The following is a 15,246-nucleotide window of genomic DNA, read 5'->3' as shown; positions in this document are numbered from 1 at the left end:
CCTCCTTTCGTCTTCCTCGTTTTCTCTTTGTCTTATTCTCTCCCTCCGTACTCTTCTTCCTTGTTCTCGCTCTTTGCTCGCCGCCTGCGAAAGAATTGCAAGGAACAACTCCTAGGAGGACTAATAAGAAACCGAAGGGTGGATTCTTCTCTGCTGTGGTGCACTTATGGGAACTCTCTGGAAGTCGGGGAGCACGAGAAACAAGCTTTCTTCGAACCATCTCTGAAAATTAACCTTCGTCCACTTCTAACCTTCTCGATTCTCTTACGATATCGTTGAATAGCCGATATAGGAGGAAAACCATATTTTCGCATCAACTTTTCATGCTTGTTCGAGGTAATTGCCTCGCGAATCATACGCTCCGCTGTTCTTAGAACTCTGTTAACTATCGAGGGAATGTATCAACGGCGCGCACGATGTTTAATGGTGGTTTTTTTCGGAAACGACCGAGCTTTATCGCGCACTTAAACGTGTGTCGAAATTATCGTCGAAGCGATCCACGTGGGTGGTATGATGCATTAAGATTGAATTTAAAAATTAAAAAGGCTACGCGGACACGCGGTGCATTAAGAAACAATTCACGGCGTACAATGTAACCGAAGTTATCGTGATCGTGCCGTGAAAGAGGATAAATGCAAAAGGGTCATAATCCCAAAGGGTTACAATCGTAGTAAATTTCGCAGCTGACATTAACGCAGAAGTCGCGTGCCACGTTGGAACGTGGCATATTAAACTGCGGCGTCGAACGGTAAACTGTTCCTTGAACGTTGCCACGCACAGGAGCCCGTCCATAAACTGGTACCAATTCCTTTTTTCTTTTTTTTTTTTTGCCTATTTACGCCTTTAATTTATGTACTCCGTGGAGCAAACGAAGCTCTAAGCCCTCTGTTTTAAAACGAACGCGACGATGTACTTGTATGGCAAATTTCAAGGGACAGAACTTTTCTCGCTGTTTACCTGTTTGTTTGTTCAAAAAGCTTAGTACACACGTTACTTTCTTCGAGTACGATTTGCCTCGCGTTAATTCCAGTTTAGAAATGCGGCGCGTGTGCGGATCCAAGTTTTAACGAAAGACTCTGTTTCCGGTTGACTGGAACGCTAACTGATTAAGACGCGGTGCAATTAATTTTCCAGGTTATTAAATAATTAACTCGTATCTCGAGGCCTGCAGAGACGTTCGACTGTCGCTTGTTTCATCCTCTCCTCGTTTCGACTTTCTCAGGGCGTTTCTCCGTCCTTTGTCGTTGCCTCGTGACTTGGCGCACCGAGAGAGCGTCGTTTCCCTCGGCCGACACACCCTCGAACTTCGACTTTTCTACCGGTGAACTCGATAATCCCGGCCCCGGTAATTATTTAAAGTTTTCGGCGTTTCCCGGGTCTCGAAGACCCGAGGACCAGAAACGAAATACCTTTCGTCTTTGCGGTAATTTACTTTTGTTTCTTTCACCCTTACTCCGCTTCGGTTAATCTTTACTTCCGCACCATTTTCGTTGGGTTTCTATTTGTCTTGCCATGGCGAGTGTACGCGATAAACGAGTTCGCAGGAACGCTCGCACCGCTTTTTGAGAGTAGAACGAAGAGGATGAGACACGCCGTGAATCTGCTGTGTATATACTGTGCAGGTTTTCGAAGCGGCCGCGTGCATTTCAATGGTGGCGAGAAAGGAAAATATTTTCTAGGATATTTTTCGTATGAGATTCTCTCGCCGCGAGAGAGGCGAGACGAACGGCGGAGCTCGGGGCTCGCAATAATTTTCATCGTGACTCGCGCCACGGTTATTGTTTTATACTCCTCCGTCGGGTTGGCGCGTAAAGCGGATAAGAAGGAAGATAAGGACGAGGGAGGAGAGAATAATGGAGGAAACGTCGTCGTAGCTATGCCGTCACTGGAGCACGCGGCTTTTAACGTAACGCGCATAAAACGCAGATGGGAGTGTTCTTCCTTTAGTTTTGTTCCGTGGAATGCTGCGGAACGGAGACGGGGATCGATGGAGAATTGAAAGGAGTACCACGGGAATTTTTATTTCCCTTGGCTCGTTCGGGAATTGCGAGGGAATTTTCATTCGATTATGATCAACGTTACGTATCGCCTCTTGTGCCGGTTGCAAATAGGAAGAAAAGCGTTTGTTTCATTTACAAATGCACCGGCAATGCAAAGATATTTTGCTCCCATTGAGAACAGAGGCGGCGCTTCGATCGCGCGAATTATTTGTCAATATCCATTTGTTTGTTGGCTGGCCGAAACGATCGATCGAATAACCTCGAAGCCGCGTGTTTGCATTTCGATATACACCAGAAAGTACATGGGATCGATAGGGGAGTCGGGCATGTAACCAATGGTGCATTTGCGGTCGAAAACAGTTCCTATTCGTTCTTGCTTTCAAAACGTGTATCGTCGTCCTGTTACCAGCTATTTTATTCATCGAATCGCGCCGGTTTGTTCAAATTATTCGGAGGATATTAGCCTGCTCGATGGGCGGATTAGATCTGTCAAGTTGATTTCCAGCACGATCGCGTTTCATCCTCAAATTTTTCACGTCGAAACACATTCGTTGAATCATCAATTGTCAACGTTATATTTGTCATAAAATCCCCTTCCGCTCCTTTCGAGTCCCCAGGATGAATCGTTTACCGGAGACGGTAACTTTTACGAGGGGGATACGAAGCGGGATCTACCGTGCGGTTGGCAATTAAAGAAAACCATCGTCGTCTTACGTACCGGCTGGCTTTCGAGCAAATGGTAGCGAGCAATGGCCCATGCCCCGGCCCTCTGTTCCGCGTCGAGCAGAAATTGGAGATCGTTTCGTTAACGACAGCTTTCCTCACTTCGTCACTTGAAAGTTTAATGACGCGAGGTCTTGCCAGCTTTCGGCCGGAAAGTAAATTGTTGGTTTACGCCGGTAATAATTTTTCTTATACCATCGTAAAAGTCGAACGTCGCGAATGTTCTGCGATCGAATGACTTTGACGTCGATCTCGTCTCCGAACGACCTCTTTCCCTTTCAATTCCTGTCATGAACCCGAAGCGGGAGTATCATTCGTTTCCGCTATGTGAGAGTTAGATAAAAATTTAGTCTTCGTTAGTTTTAGTAGCGCTGATGATTCTTAGAGTTAACAACGCGGTTGCTTTAACGGAAAATCGGAGCGCTGCGAGATATTGATCTGGTGGTAGGGAAGTAAAGGGTAAATGCAATTAGAAAAATCTGACGTAGAAATTGGAATAGATCGATGCAGGAAACGGTAGGAAGAGAATATCCTAGAGTTTGAACAAAACAAACGTAACAGTAACAGAAGCGTAGAGCGAACCATATGAAAGAATAACACGTGAAGTTAATTTTAATGGCCGTTCCATGGATTAACAGGCGAACGAGGGAAGCCGGCGAGGCGGCGTCTCTATTATCCTGTTCCTCTTTTTGCAAGATTTCACCTGATATGCCAGTGTTTGCCAAGCGTAGGGAAAATTCTCGAAAGCAACGGAGCGCGCACGAGCCAGCTTCCCACGCGTGTTTCATTAAGAGATTCGATTCTCCGCGATAATAAAAGTGTACCCTCAGCTTCTTCCTCCCACCGACCGGTTGTTCCGATTGGAGACGCGCGCGGTCATAAGAATCGCATAAAGCCATTGAGAAGGGAGAGCAAGCAATAAGTCCGTGAGTATTAAATTAAAGGCAGCTCGAATTAAAAGTACTCGCGCAATTTATTCCCGGTGTATAAATAAAGTTAACGACTAAATGAGCATTCCCGTGCTTATTACGGCGAGAAATGATTTATAGAAAACTTTCTCCGTCGGTCTCCCCTTCTTCCTCTTTCTTTCTCTCAGTTGGGGAAAAATACGCGGAACGTGGCTACGCGCGTCTCCCTACGGATCCTCGAGTTATAGTCAAGACGGGACTGACTTTCACGACGGACGAATATTCGCAGCCGCTTATTACCAGCTTTTCCCGTGGTGCCCTCCGGCTCTATCCGTAGTCTCCACGACCTACGACCTTTTCTACTTCTCAGGGCACTACCTGAAACAGAACCGTGGCCCTTCGCCTCTCGCTACTGCGCGTCCCCACGAGACATCGCCCACGAGGAGAACGAAGAGAACGAGAAAAAGGAGAAGAGAAATGAAGAGAACGGCGCGAGCCAGTGGTCTTTGCGCCGTACACTTATTTCGCCGAACATATGACCGTGCAGAGCACATCTTCCACAATTCCGTGCGACGACTGTTTCTACTTTAATACTAGGATCCGGGCGTTCGTTAATTTTCTTGCTTCTTCCCTCGCCGTTCCTCTTGTATTTCTTACGACACGAAAAGCGAAGCGTATAACGTAGACACAGGAGAAGAAGCGAAAGTTCGGCGTTACGAGCGAATAGAGATGCCAATGGTCGAGCGAATTACAGGGAAAAGCTGCGCTATGTCCGACGAATTATTATCGATCCCCTGGAAAACGAGTTACCGCTTCCGCCGGTTCCGATCCGCGACTGATACAGCGACCGATGATTATCGGGCTCGCTGCGAAAGAAGAAAAAACAACGATGCCAGGAAGATTGAGGCTTCCGTCTGATTTTTCGCGCAGCCAAGAGAGAAGGTAGCGTTTAAGGCAGCGTTCTTTTCTGTTTTTCCCTCGTCGAACGACTATTATACTTCGAACCGTTTCGTCGTTTACTCTATTTTTAGACCCCTTAATAGCCGTCGCCCTATGTTAAACTTGCAGGCCAGTTTCCCTGGTAAGAACCAGCAACCGTTTCAAGGAGAATATACCTACGCGACGCGTTTGGCAAAACAGTCTCGTCGTTCTTGGTCATTCAGAAAGCCGGAAACAGATTTTTTCACTGCCCATCGTTTGGTTCACCCTCGGGGGAGTCGATTGGCCCAACTCTGTTAGTATTCGAAACGCGTCGAAAAACGATTTATCCGCCACCCTCGAACCCTATGCGAAGAGAAGACAGTGGTAAGCGGATCGCAGGGTGTATCCATATTCCGGCGAGTTCTTCTCGCGGAAGATCGGCGTTTTATTTCCACGGATTTCCAAGCAACGTCTCCTCGTCTCTTCCATCGTTGCGAACCACCGTCACGCGGCACAGATGCCGACAATATTACTTTTTCCTGTCCTTTTTATGGATATTGCCACGCCTCTGCTGCATTAATACGTCCGAGCGGGCATGCTCTTCTTGGTAACGTCGCTTTGTTTTTCGTTAACCTTGCCTTATATTCTCTCTTTTAACGAAGACGAACCGTTTGATCATTTGGAAATAAAGGTCTCCAAGTTTGAAAATATTTATGTCGTAAGATATTTTTCCATATTACGAGCTAGAGTTTCCTGTTTTTGACTCGTATTGCCTTCACAAGGATCGAGTTTATAGTAATCTTGTCTGTCTGCGGTCTCCAGGGTAGTTAGAAAATGTCGTAAAAAGGAGATAAATAACAGATATCATGCCGAACGATATAATGGAAACGAGGCAACCATTACGCGCTCTTTTACGATACTAAGAATACGTTGACGAGATAATAAACCGTTAATTGAACATTCAACAGGCAGATTAAGCATCTTATCTAAACAGTTCTACAAAACAGTTCGAAACAACAGTTTACGAGTATCCCTGTTTTTTCATATTTGTCCAGTGCACCTCGAGGTTCCGTAACAAAAGGAAATATCAGATTTTTACGGTGCACGTCTCGAAGAATCGATAGGTACATAATCACGATCGTTGTCTTTCAATATTCCCCCGGCGTCGTTTCGCATCGAAAGCTTTCTCCAAGGCGCTGGCAATATGTCACTGGCGAGGCTGTACATAAAACACGCTGGTTTACGAGCTGATCAGATGGCGCGTGTGTTATTACGAAAACTTCAGAAACCCTTTCTCGAACGCAGAAACGCGATAAAATTTTGCTCCTCTAGAAGGTTATAAATTTCTGATCAATCTTTGCGTCGGATCTTTGTATCGATTTCACGGAGGACCTATCCACTGGTAGGATCAAATCGGGATTTTTCATCTATCGAATGACGCTCCTGACTAGATATACTTTTGAAGAAATCCGTGATAGCAGGACGACGACGACCAGGCTGTAACAGTGCTTTTACACTGATCACTATTTACAGCTACGTTCCGCATTACGTTGATTATTCGCGCAAAGACCCGTGGCTATGGCCAAACACAAGCCAGTCGTCGATAGTTATCGGCGATAACGCGCCGGGATATCTCTACGGCGCGCATCTTTCCACGTTTTATCGATGTCGTAAGTCAGCTGGAGACGTTCCGCGGATATTCCGTGGTCTAGGCGGGGCCGATTTACGCTTCTGTCTAGCGTCCACCTGCATCGCTATGCCCCTCCTATCTGCGATTTTATTTTTCCATCAAATAACAGCGTCGGCTACTGAACGTTGCTCGCGATTGGCGTGCCGCTTATTTCCCCTCCATAACCCAACCAACGTTTTTCTCTGTATTTCCTCGTGTTTCTCCGCGCGATACTTCCTTCGAGTAACAACAGGAAAAGTTACTTTTATCCTCGCGGAATAATACCATTCCGTTAAGTGTACCATTTCACTAACAACTTACAGAGGGCGTATTTATTACGGTATTTCCGTGTCAAAAGAAACCGTGTCGACACGTGTTATTATTTACCGTGTAGGCTGACGACGAGCGTAACAAGGGGAACGCGTGTAACGTGATTTGCGACGGCTCTTTGTTCCCAGATTCCGAGCAGTCGCCGGCTGTGTACTTGAGGGACGACCCACTGTTCGGCAGCCTGCAGCTGCAGCAGCACAGCGAGCTTCGTGCACCGACTGCGGAACGTGCCGCCTTCTATTTGGACGCAGCGGTCGCGGGTCGACAACGAGAGGACGGAGACGCGCACATGCTCTACACTCTACACGTTTATCAGTACAGCGTCGCCGGCAAGGGTGGAGGTAAGTCACCGTTTTCCTTCCTCCACCGATTCCCTCTGCTCCTTCGTAGTCGCCGCTCGTAAACAACGTTTGTCATCGAGCTTCGTAAACTAGAAACCCTCTCTTGATCTGCAGCGGCTTCCGTTCATGGAGAGCGACGATTTTCCACCGACTCTGTGAAATTGTTTCTATCGTTTCTCGCAGGGAATCCCTGGACCCGATAACGCGATTTACTTGAGTACCATTCTTATGTGGCGTATGAAATTTTTTGGGCACGCTGACACGAGAATCAAACGTTACGTTAACCGGCCGTTATTACATCCCCGTAATTTCTGCAAACTGATTTCGTGACACGAGCCTTCATCTTACGTTCGTAGAATAGATAAACGTGTCAGTAGTTCACGAGCATTTCCAAGTTCCTAGAATCGTTTTCGTCGGTAATGACCAGATAAAGTTCCGAGCAATGACCAGCTAACGTAACCATATCGTAATCGATTTTTCACGCACGTCGAATATATTTCTCGATATTTTTAATTCTCAGTTGCCGGAGGCAGAAGCAGGCTGCACTTAATGGACTTGGGTAATTCGGATCGCGGCAAGTCCTCTGGCGGGATCCCCTTGTCGGGACTAGGCAATATCCTGCTAGCGATCTTCAACGGGCAGAAGCATTTGCCGTACAAGGAACACAAGTTAACCCAATTATTGAAGGAGTGTCTCGGCTCGTTGACGTGTCACGCCGCGATGATCGCCCACGTGTCTCCCAACGCTCAACACTACACGGAGACGCTAACCACCGTGCAACTGGCGTCCCGCATTCACCGAATGAGGCGGAGAAAGATCAAGTTCGTCGGTGGGGGCACGCAGGGGACAGGCAGCGGTGGAAGTTCCGGCGAAGAAGCGGCCAGGCAGAACAGCGAGTGCGATCCGAGCTCCAGCGATCTGTCGGCGGATACGGTGATCTATGTCGGTCCCAGTACGGACGACGCGACAGACGGCGAACATCCCCCCGTTTATATACCCAGTCTGAATTCCGGAGACAATCGTTGCGCTATGGGAAGAGTGCTTCGTGGATCAGCGGCAGAGAGACCTTGCAAGATGCCGGAAGAACGTAGTCCGGTTCATAAATCGACGAAAGCGGTGAAGACCTTGACGCAGACAGCCTCGAAGCAGACTTCTCCGGCGCACACCGCCACTCCGAAGGCCAGTCCGGCCAGGAAAATTTCGTCGACCAAGGTTCCCTCGTCGAAGGTGAACGATTCGCCTGGAAGCAAGATTCCAGTTGCTGCGCCTAGCGGTGGTTCGGACGAACAGTGGATAGACGGTCCCAGGATCTCCAAGTCGAAGGTCGCGGAGGCTAGACACATGTTGAAAGATCCTCACCACAAGAGGGAAACTTGGATCGACGGACCCATGCAATTGACTGGTCCGCCTACGTTGCAGCTACATACTCAGCAACATTCCTCTGGCTACGGATTCATGGACAGCCACAAGAAGAGTATGATTAGAAAGTGGGTGGAGAATCAGTCGTCACAGATCCAGAAGAACAGACACGCAGCAGCCAGAATCGAGTCTTCGAAGATGTCCGGACAGTCGTCGCAATTTAAGGAACTGACCACGTTCAAGACGTGCGGAGCTATGGACGACGACGATACTTCGTTGTCTACGGTCGAGAGCGACAGCCTGAAGGCGAACGAGATCGAGGATATCACCGAGAAATTGGGCGCCAAGCTGAATCTTCTGAACGTCAAGTCCAACACGGATTCCGGACTGGATCTGACAGCCAGTCCTGTCATGGACGACAGCGTGGACAAAGGGAAGCTGGATCTTCAGGAGGACGAAGACGACGACGAGGAGATCGTGGTACCTCCACCGTTGCCCCTCATAGAGCCACTGAGCAACGGAGTGAGCAGAGAAGTCTCGATGGAGAGCCTGAATCTGTCGCACAAGGACATAGTCCTGCCATCCAGGCATTCGTTGTCTTCCGAGGACGAGATCTTAGAGATCGTCGAGGTCGAGGATTTGGAACCCGTCCCCATGCAGGACTCGTGTCTTCAAGTGACGGAAGAGGACATCGCGATGTGTATGGGAGAAAATCCTTTGCCCGAGAGCGATCAAGAGGAGCATCCTTTAAGAATTCTCAGTCAAGAGAATCTCACCGTCGTATCGACGTTCACTGGTAAGTAAATATGTGCGTTTTTTATCGTCTACGCAGTATTCCATCACTGTTCGGTATTACCATCCGCTTGTATCGCGGGGTATTACGCGTGGAAATATTTAGAGCTTTCCACGATGGTTTCTCGCGACGTTCATGTCGCAACGTGTCCTCTCCGCCGTTCTATCTTCCGACTCTTTTTCTCGTCCGGAGGGTACTCGAACGAAATGCTTCGAAGATTGTTTCTGGAGAGAGTCGATTCTTAGATCTTTCTGGCTTGGTAATAGCGCGCTCGATGGAAAACAATCATATTGCGAGGAAAAAAGGAGAAGACAGCTCGAGGATTGTAACGATCGAGAAGAGAGAAAGGGAGATTGGAAGCGGCTCGATATAATTACTCGTCAATACTCTCCGTCTTCGAAGCCGTGCTCGAAAAAGACTGCTTCCAACTAAATGCGCTGTTCCTTTTCATCGCTACTTATCTTGCCATTTCTTTCGTTTTTATCGACGACCGAGCAGCGTCTCGCTAGATAGACAGGAAAAACGAATATGTATTAATTTGCAGATTCGATGTCGGTGATGTCGGACACGGAACGATACAGGCCTCAGTATCCGCCTCCAGTTGGCGCCGGTGTCCTGCCCAGGCCATACTTCGACCACGAGGACTTCCTAGAGCAAGAGACCAGGCACAAGTTCGACCAATTGGCTCGACTCCACGAGCTCTACCAAAGCAAGCTAGCGCTCGCTAACGTCTCCAACTCGGTCACCTATCAAAGGGAGAACTCTTCGAACGTCAGAGAAGCTCCATGTAAGTTTCCGAAAGTTTGTTCCGAACAAGAGGACGCTACTCGATCTTTCACCAACTGTGTGTGTTTTCTGTGTGCGTTATCGACCCTTTCGTTGCGTTTCTAGACTCCGACTTTCTTCCTTTTCCGAACCTCATAACCGCAAAAAAGGCTGTCGCCTTCGATCGGCTACGTCTAGCAAGAATCTGAACGAAACGAAACCGGCAACGAGAGGGTCGAGTCTCATCGAGAAGAGTCCTCTAAAACAAAATCACCCTGTCAGCCAACCGGCGTAGGTCTACAACAACTATCACATTAACGCAGGACAAATTCCAGCCGCCCCCGTCTTCCGTCCGCCGTCGCGCTGTCAGTCCTTGTCCCTCTCGGACGTGATGTTCAACGACAACGCGAGCAATCACGGCAGCATCTACAGCGAACCGGCGTACATCGCCGGCAAGTCCGATCAGGAAAAGATCTGCGACAATTGTCGTCAGAGCATGTCGAGACCGGCCACTGCTTCCTACTGGTATCCGAACAGTGTGGCGCACATAGCCAGTCCCCGAAGATACTGTGGCAAACTGGGTGACTGCAACATCTCCAGCCTGAGGCATCCCGATGGCGCCTCGAATCCTAATCTCAAGGAAGAGGTGGAGAGGCTACCAGGGAACGGAGCTTCAGGTTCAGATCCAGAGGAGGAATACGTCGAGGCGAAGAAACTGTTCACGGCGGCTGAGAGGCCTGAGAGGACTGTCACTGGCAAGTCCGATATCGAAGAGGATCTCAAGGTTCAAGGTGAGAATTTCGATTTACTGGATTAAAAATTGGAAACTGTCGATTAGCTCTGGATTATTTGGAACCATACAGCATCGATAGGATTCTACAATCATCTTCTTTGTTTTGCTGTAGTTGAGGTTTGGTTTAGGTATAATACCACTGAGAGTATTGTATCTCCAACTTTCTTGCAGCAACAGCACCGTTGCAGCTGTCCATTCCATCACCGGCGCCATCCTCGGGACGAATGCAGCGTAAAATTACAAGTCTGGGCTCTTCGATGGGTCTGAACAAGGAGGGCTACGATTCTGGCGCCGATTCCACGCCACGGGCAGCGAAACTCTCGCCAGCTACTTTGTCTAGGCATCGTGCGGAAAGTTCTGGCTACGACAGCATCGTCAGAGACAGCGAAACCAGCAGCATCGCCAGCGACTCGTCCAGGCATACCGGAGCTCTTCAAGAGCACCAAGGTATATTTATCGCCGATTTCCTGATACTTCTCCGCGATCTCGAACGAGAAACGCTTGCAACGGAAAATAAATATCATCTAGAGGAAGATCGATAGAAACGTTGCAATTACTTGGAGTAGTTAGTTCGTAGTTAACTTCTCGAGAGATTGACCGATACCGCATGTCCTTCTTCACATTTCATTAGTAACTGCATGCCATTAATTACGTATTCCCTATCACTCGAGAAATCTTGCACAAGTTTGTAAAATCGTAACGATCTGTCAAGCGTAAAGCAAACGCAACTAATAAAAGACGAAAAAGAAAAAGAATTTATCGATAACGGGAAGATGAAATCTGTGCATGTTTGTAACATCTAACGATTGCATAAAGTCACGTAGATAGCTTAGCTTGCCAGCTAAAGCTCCGTGAAACGATGTAAAAACCCTCTAAAATGGTCCCTCCGTACGGTGGTTCTCCTCAGGTGGCGCGCTGGGGGTTCTAACCTCGACGTTGTGCGGGTGTTTCAGCGGTGGAACAGCGGGTGGCAGAGTGCGGGCTCCGGTCACGGGCCCAGTGCCGGGCCCATCTGCCACGGGCGCCATCCGCGCTGCCGGGGATACTCGCGTACACAAGCGAGGACGTGGACATCCTGGACAGGCGCGCACGGTTGCGCTCGGATCCACGTGGCACGATGTCCAGGATACACAACCTGCGACTACGGCAGCGCCTTCTTAGGCTAGAGCTGCGTGACGCTAAGAGGCGCCTGATGGTGCCCGATGCTCGCTGGAGCTACGATCGTAAGTTTGTTTCTACTTTCAAAAAGATCTCCTGCGTCGGAAAGGGAGAGAGGAAGCTGTTCTACTATGATAAAGTTGATTTACTATTGTAGTTCACGTAGAGGAGAGTATGGACTGGCGAGATCCGTCGTTCCTGGAAGCGCTCGAGGCGGAGACGTGTATCCTGCAGAAGCGAGTGCAAGCCTGTAAGAGCCACGTTCTTTTGATCACCTGCTTCGACTCCTGCCCACGGCAACCATGCACGCGGCAGGCGGAATCGCCTACAGGGATTCGGATCACCTAACCTAGACTTGGGTCAGCGCGCTCGACCGCGTGCTGATCGCTAAACGTTCGCTAAACGGATCGCTAAACGGATCGCTATATGAACGATTAGAAACGAGACGAGCGAGGTCGCTGATGGGAAGATAGGAATAAAGAGAAGAAAAGGGAATCGTTGTCACGATGTCGCTCGACTCCGTCCAATAGTTGTTAAATGACAAATTTAGTCGTATCGTGATCGTCGTCGCCATTGTTACGCACGTGTAATAATCGATCGTAAGGAAGCTTTCATCCCATTTTTGTGCGAGGATAAAGCGTCGTTCGCGTTAACGAGCCGAGAAACTTGTTGCGTTTGAATCTCGGTCTATCTCCTGGATACCGACGTTCCATACAGAAGGGAATTTTTACGATGATTTCCAAGATGTTCTAGCGATGTTGAAACGATTGTTAACGGAGATAACGCGTAGAACGCGAGACGCATACTTGTTGACTTAAAATAATTTAGCGTACGAGTTGGTGCTGCATTTTTTATACCGATCGACCGTCGAGGATTCAACTGTTAGGTAAATTCACCGAGTCGTCGCTCCTGATTCGAATTCCAAATGAATTCCAAGCCGTCGAGAAATATGATCTTTCGATGATACAAGCTGCACTTGACAATTCAGAGTGCTAAGCTTCGAGAACAACGCTGAGACAATTACAGCGAGTGATTTTGTGCGTTTGGAACCAGTTAACCAGTATCGAGGAAAGTCATTATAGTGTGTCGTGCGTGCTTGATCGATCGAAGATCGAGCATCGAATCTCTCTACGTTAAGAAACGGAAGATAAGAAGGTGACGACAGAGAAAAAGACAAATCAATTCCATTGATCTCTCGCTACGGTGCTGATCTTCGATCGACGATCCGGGATCGAAATTTAAATTGAATAGATTCTTTTGGATCGCACCGAATTCGTATGGTAAAATGATACGTCGAATTTGAGGAAATAAAGAAAAGACAAACAGTGCAAGATGAAGATATAAAGAATATATGTAATACCATAAAGTGGTGGTAGTCATCGGGTGATAGCGCCGCCAAAGGAGAAAGCAAGAGAATCCTTTCGTATGGTAAACGATTGACGGAATAAAAGGCAAGGGAAAATAACGGCGATGAAACGCGTCGTAGTCATTGTATTTAACGCACGCACGTTAATTCAAGAATATTATCGTAGCTTTAATCGTTATCAACAGTTACCGCACTTCGTAGGGCTCTGTAATTCACTTTAGAAGCGAAGATGAGAACCGATGAGAATGTGAGAGCGAGCGAACGAACGAGAGAACGAGCACGAGAGAAAAACACAACGGGAGGGATGAAATAACGAGCGCGAAAGTAACCGAGAAAAAGATGCTGCGCGACAGAGTGTTACTTTTCCACGGTAAACATATTCGTAATCGTAAAAGTTGCTCGGTACGCCAGCGCTCTCTGTTTTTTCGTGTGAGATGAAAGATGCATAGCGAACGTTTGAGAGAGAGAGAGAGAGAGAGAGAGAGGACAGGATGGAGTACGCGAAGTTTAAACGCGAGAATCACGCGTAGAGCCAAGACGTGGGCGTATAGATCGTGGAAGGGAGAACGAGCCACGGAGAATGAAAATAGACGGGATGAAAATAAATCGGGAATGCCGGTAATGCGCGGCAGAAACAGAGAGATTCCAGCTTTCTGATGCAAACTGTGCCGTGTCCGCAGCTGATATCGATGAAAATCGCCCGGGTCTCTGCCGCTCAATCGCTTGTATATGGCTATGTATAATATCATATCCGCGTTCTTCGCTCCTTACGCGATGTGCAATCTTAGCCCGCCCATATCGCACTGCCAATCTAAGAGCTTAATTCCCTTTTATACATATACGATTTAAGCATACCAGATTCTACGTAGGTCTATAAATATCGTCAAATCGATTCGTAAATATTTCCAGAAAAAGCTGCTTCGCTTCTTGAAATTTTTCTTACAACTCAATATCAGTAACAACAACGAAGCGATAGTGCGTCTAGTTTAGTCTCATCTGTCCAGATTTGATGGTATCTGTAGACCGTAATCACGAGTCAGACGTATATTCTGACGATTAAGACTAATCATTAAAGCGGGACAAGGCTGCACACAATGAGTAACGAGCCTGCTTACCGAGCAACGCAGGATCGCCGATCCCCGCTAGTTGCAGAGAATCGTTCTCGAAGCTACCGGATCGATCGATCGTAAGCCGAAATTCCTGTGTCATTGTCCGTTGTTAAACGAACCCGTACGCTATTCGTCCAATTGTTCTTAACCCGCCACTGCCGAATACACGCGTCCCATGATCGATCATCTTCGATCGTCGTCCTCCGCGCGATGTTCGTGACTTCTTCCTTTCTGGTTCAGTTCAATCCGAACTTGTCCTGCGACCGATTCCAGACGCGTACAAGGACGTTCAATACGCACGACGATCTTCTCTTCCCGATTGTACCTTCCAGGAATCGCTTCTTTCTTTTTTACCAAGAAAGATGTCGTTTCAGAATAAAATAACCCATCTCGAGATTCGATATTCCAATCGTCTCCTACGTTACTCGTTTCCTTTTCTTTTCTCCGTCTACCTTACCCGTTTTACGTTCGAGCTAGGGAAGCGCGTCACTCCGTCTACCGTGAAATACGACTAGTAAGCGATTTAACAAGTAATAGCAATTTACGATTAAGGATTTAACCGACCTCCGCATGATCCCGCTCGAGGAAGCGGCCAACCCAGAGTATACCACATACGCGCACACATACCTAACAGAAATACACGAGAATCTACCGTAAACACGCGCCTACTGTATCATAGTACTTGTATCATATTTATATTTTATATGTACAAATTAGTCATGTAATTTCTTGTAATAAAGATCAATTTACAACGTATACGGACGAGCACGATTTTCGGATTGCGGTTGTAACCTTTTTTTCTCGCCCGCGCCGACGAGTTTTTCCCCCTCGAATTCCAGGCAATTTGGTCAGCGACCAAAGAGGACGGAAGAGAGGCAAGGGGAAGCCAGATTCCACGGAAGAATTCCTCGGACAAATTATTGGGTTGCGTTGTGAGCCGCGGTGCCCGACGAAGTGCGCGGCGAACGCAGAATTTGCTTCGTTCGACCGCGACTGGCCAACTATCGAACG

General features: G+C 47.9%; 1 protein-coding gene across 2 annotated transcripts in view; it reads left to right on the top strand.

Moving 5' to 3' along the window:
* The window catches only part of LOC117153750 (uncharacterized), a 257,976-nt gene extending 242,985 nt beyond the window's left edge, over positions 1-14,991 (top strand). The window contains exons 10-16 of one of the 2 annotated variants that reach the window (XR_004463667.2): positions 6,680-6,892; positions 7,413-9,047; positions 9,589-9,831; positions 10,145-10,600; positions 10,774-11,049; positions 11,510-11,825; positions 11,918-12,050. Coding sequence is in view for 1 of the 2 variants with exons in the window: in XM_033328099.2 (XP_033183990.2) it covers positions 6,680-6,892; positions 7,413-9,047; positions 9,589-9,831; positions 10,145-10,600; positions 10,774-11,049; positions 11,556-11,825; positions 11,918-12,108 (3,284 nt within the window). In the remaining variant the exon portion in view is untranslated. Of the gene's footprint in view, positions 1-6,679; positions 6,893-7,412; positions 9,048-9,588; positions 9,832-10,144; positions 10,601-10,773; positions 11,050-11,509; positions 11,826-11,917 lie in introns of both variants that reach the window. The other variant, XM_033328099.2, reaches the window with a different exon arrangement.
* Positions 14,992-15,246: the final 255 nt, after the last annotated feature.

Source organism: Bombus vancouverensis, chromosome 8 (assembly GCF_051014615.1).
Source record: "Bombus vancouverensis nearcticus chromosome 8, iyBomVanc1_principal, whole genome shotgun sequence".
Classification (NCBI taxonomy): Eukaryota; Metazoa; Arthropoda; class Insecta; order Hymenoptera; family Apidae; genus Bombus; species Bombus vancouverensis.
This window is presented reverse-complemented; position numbering and strand designations above follow the sequence as displayed.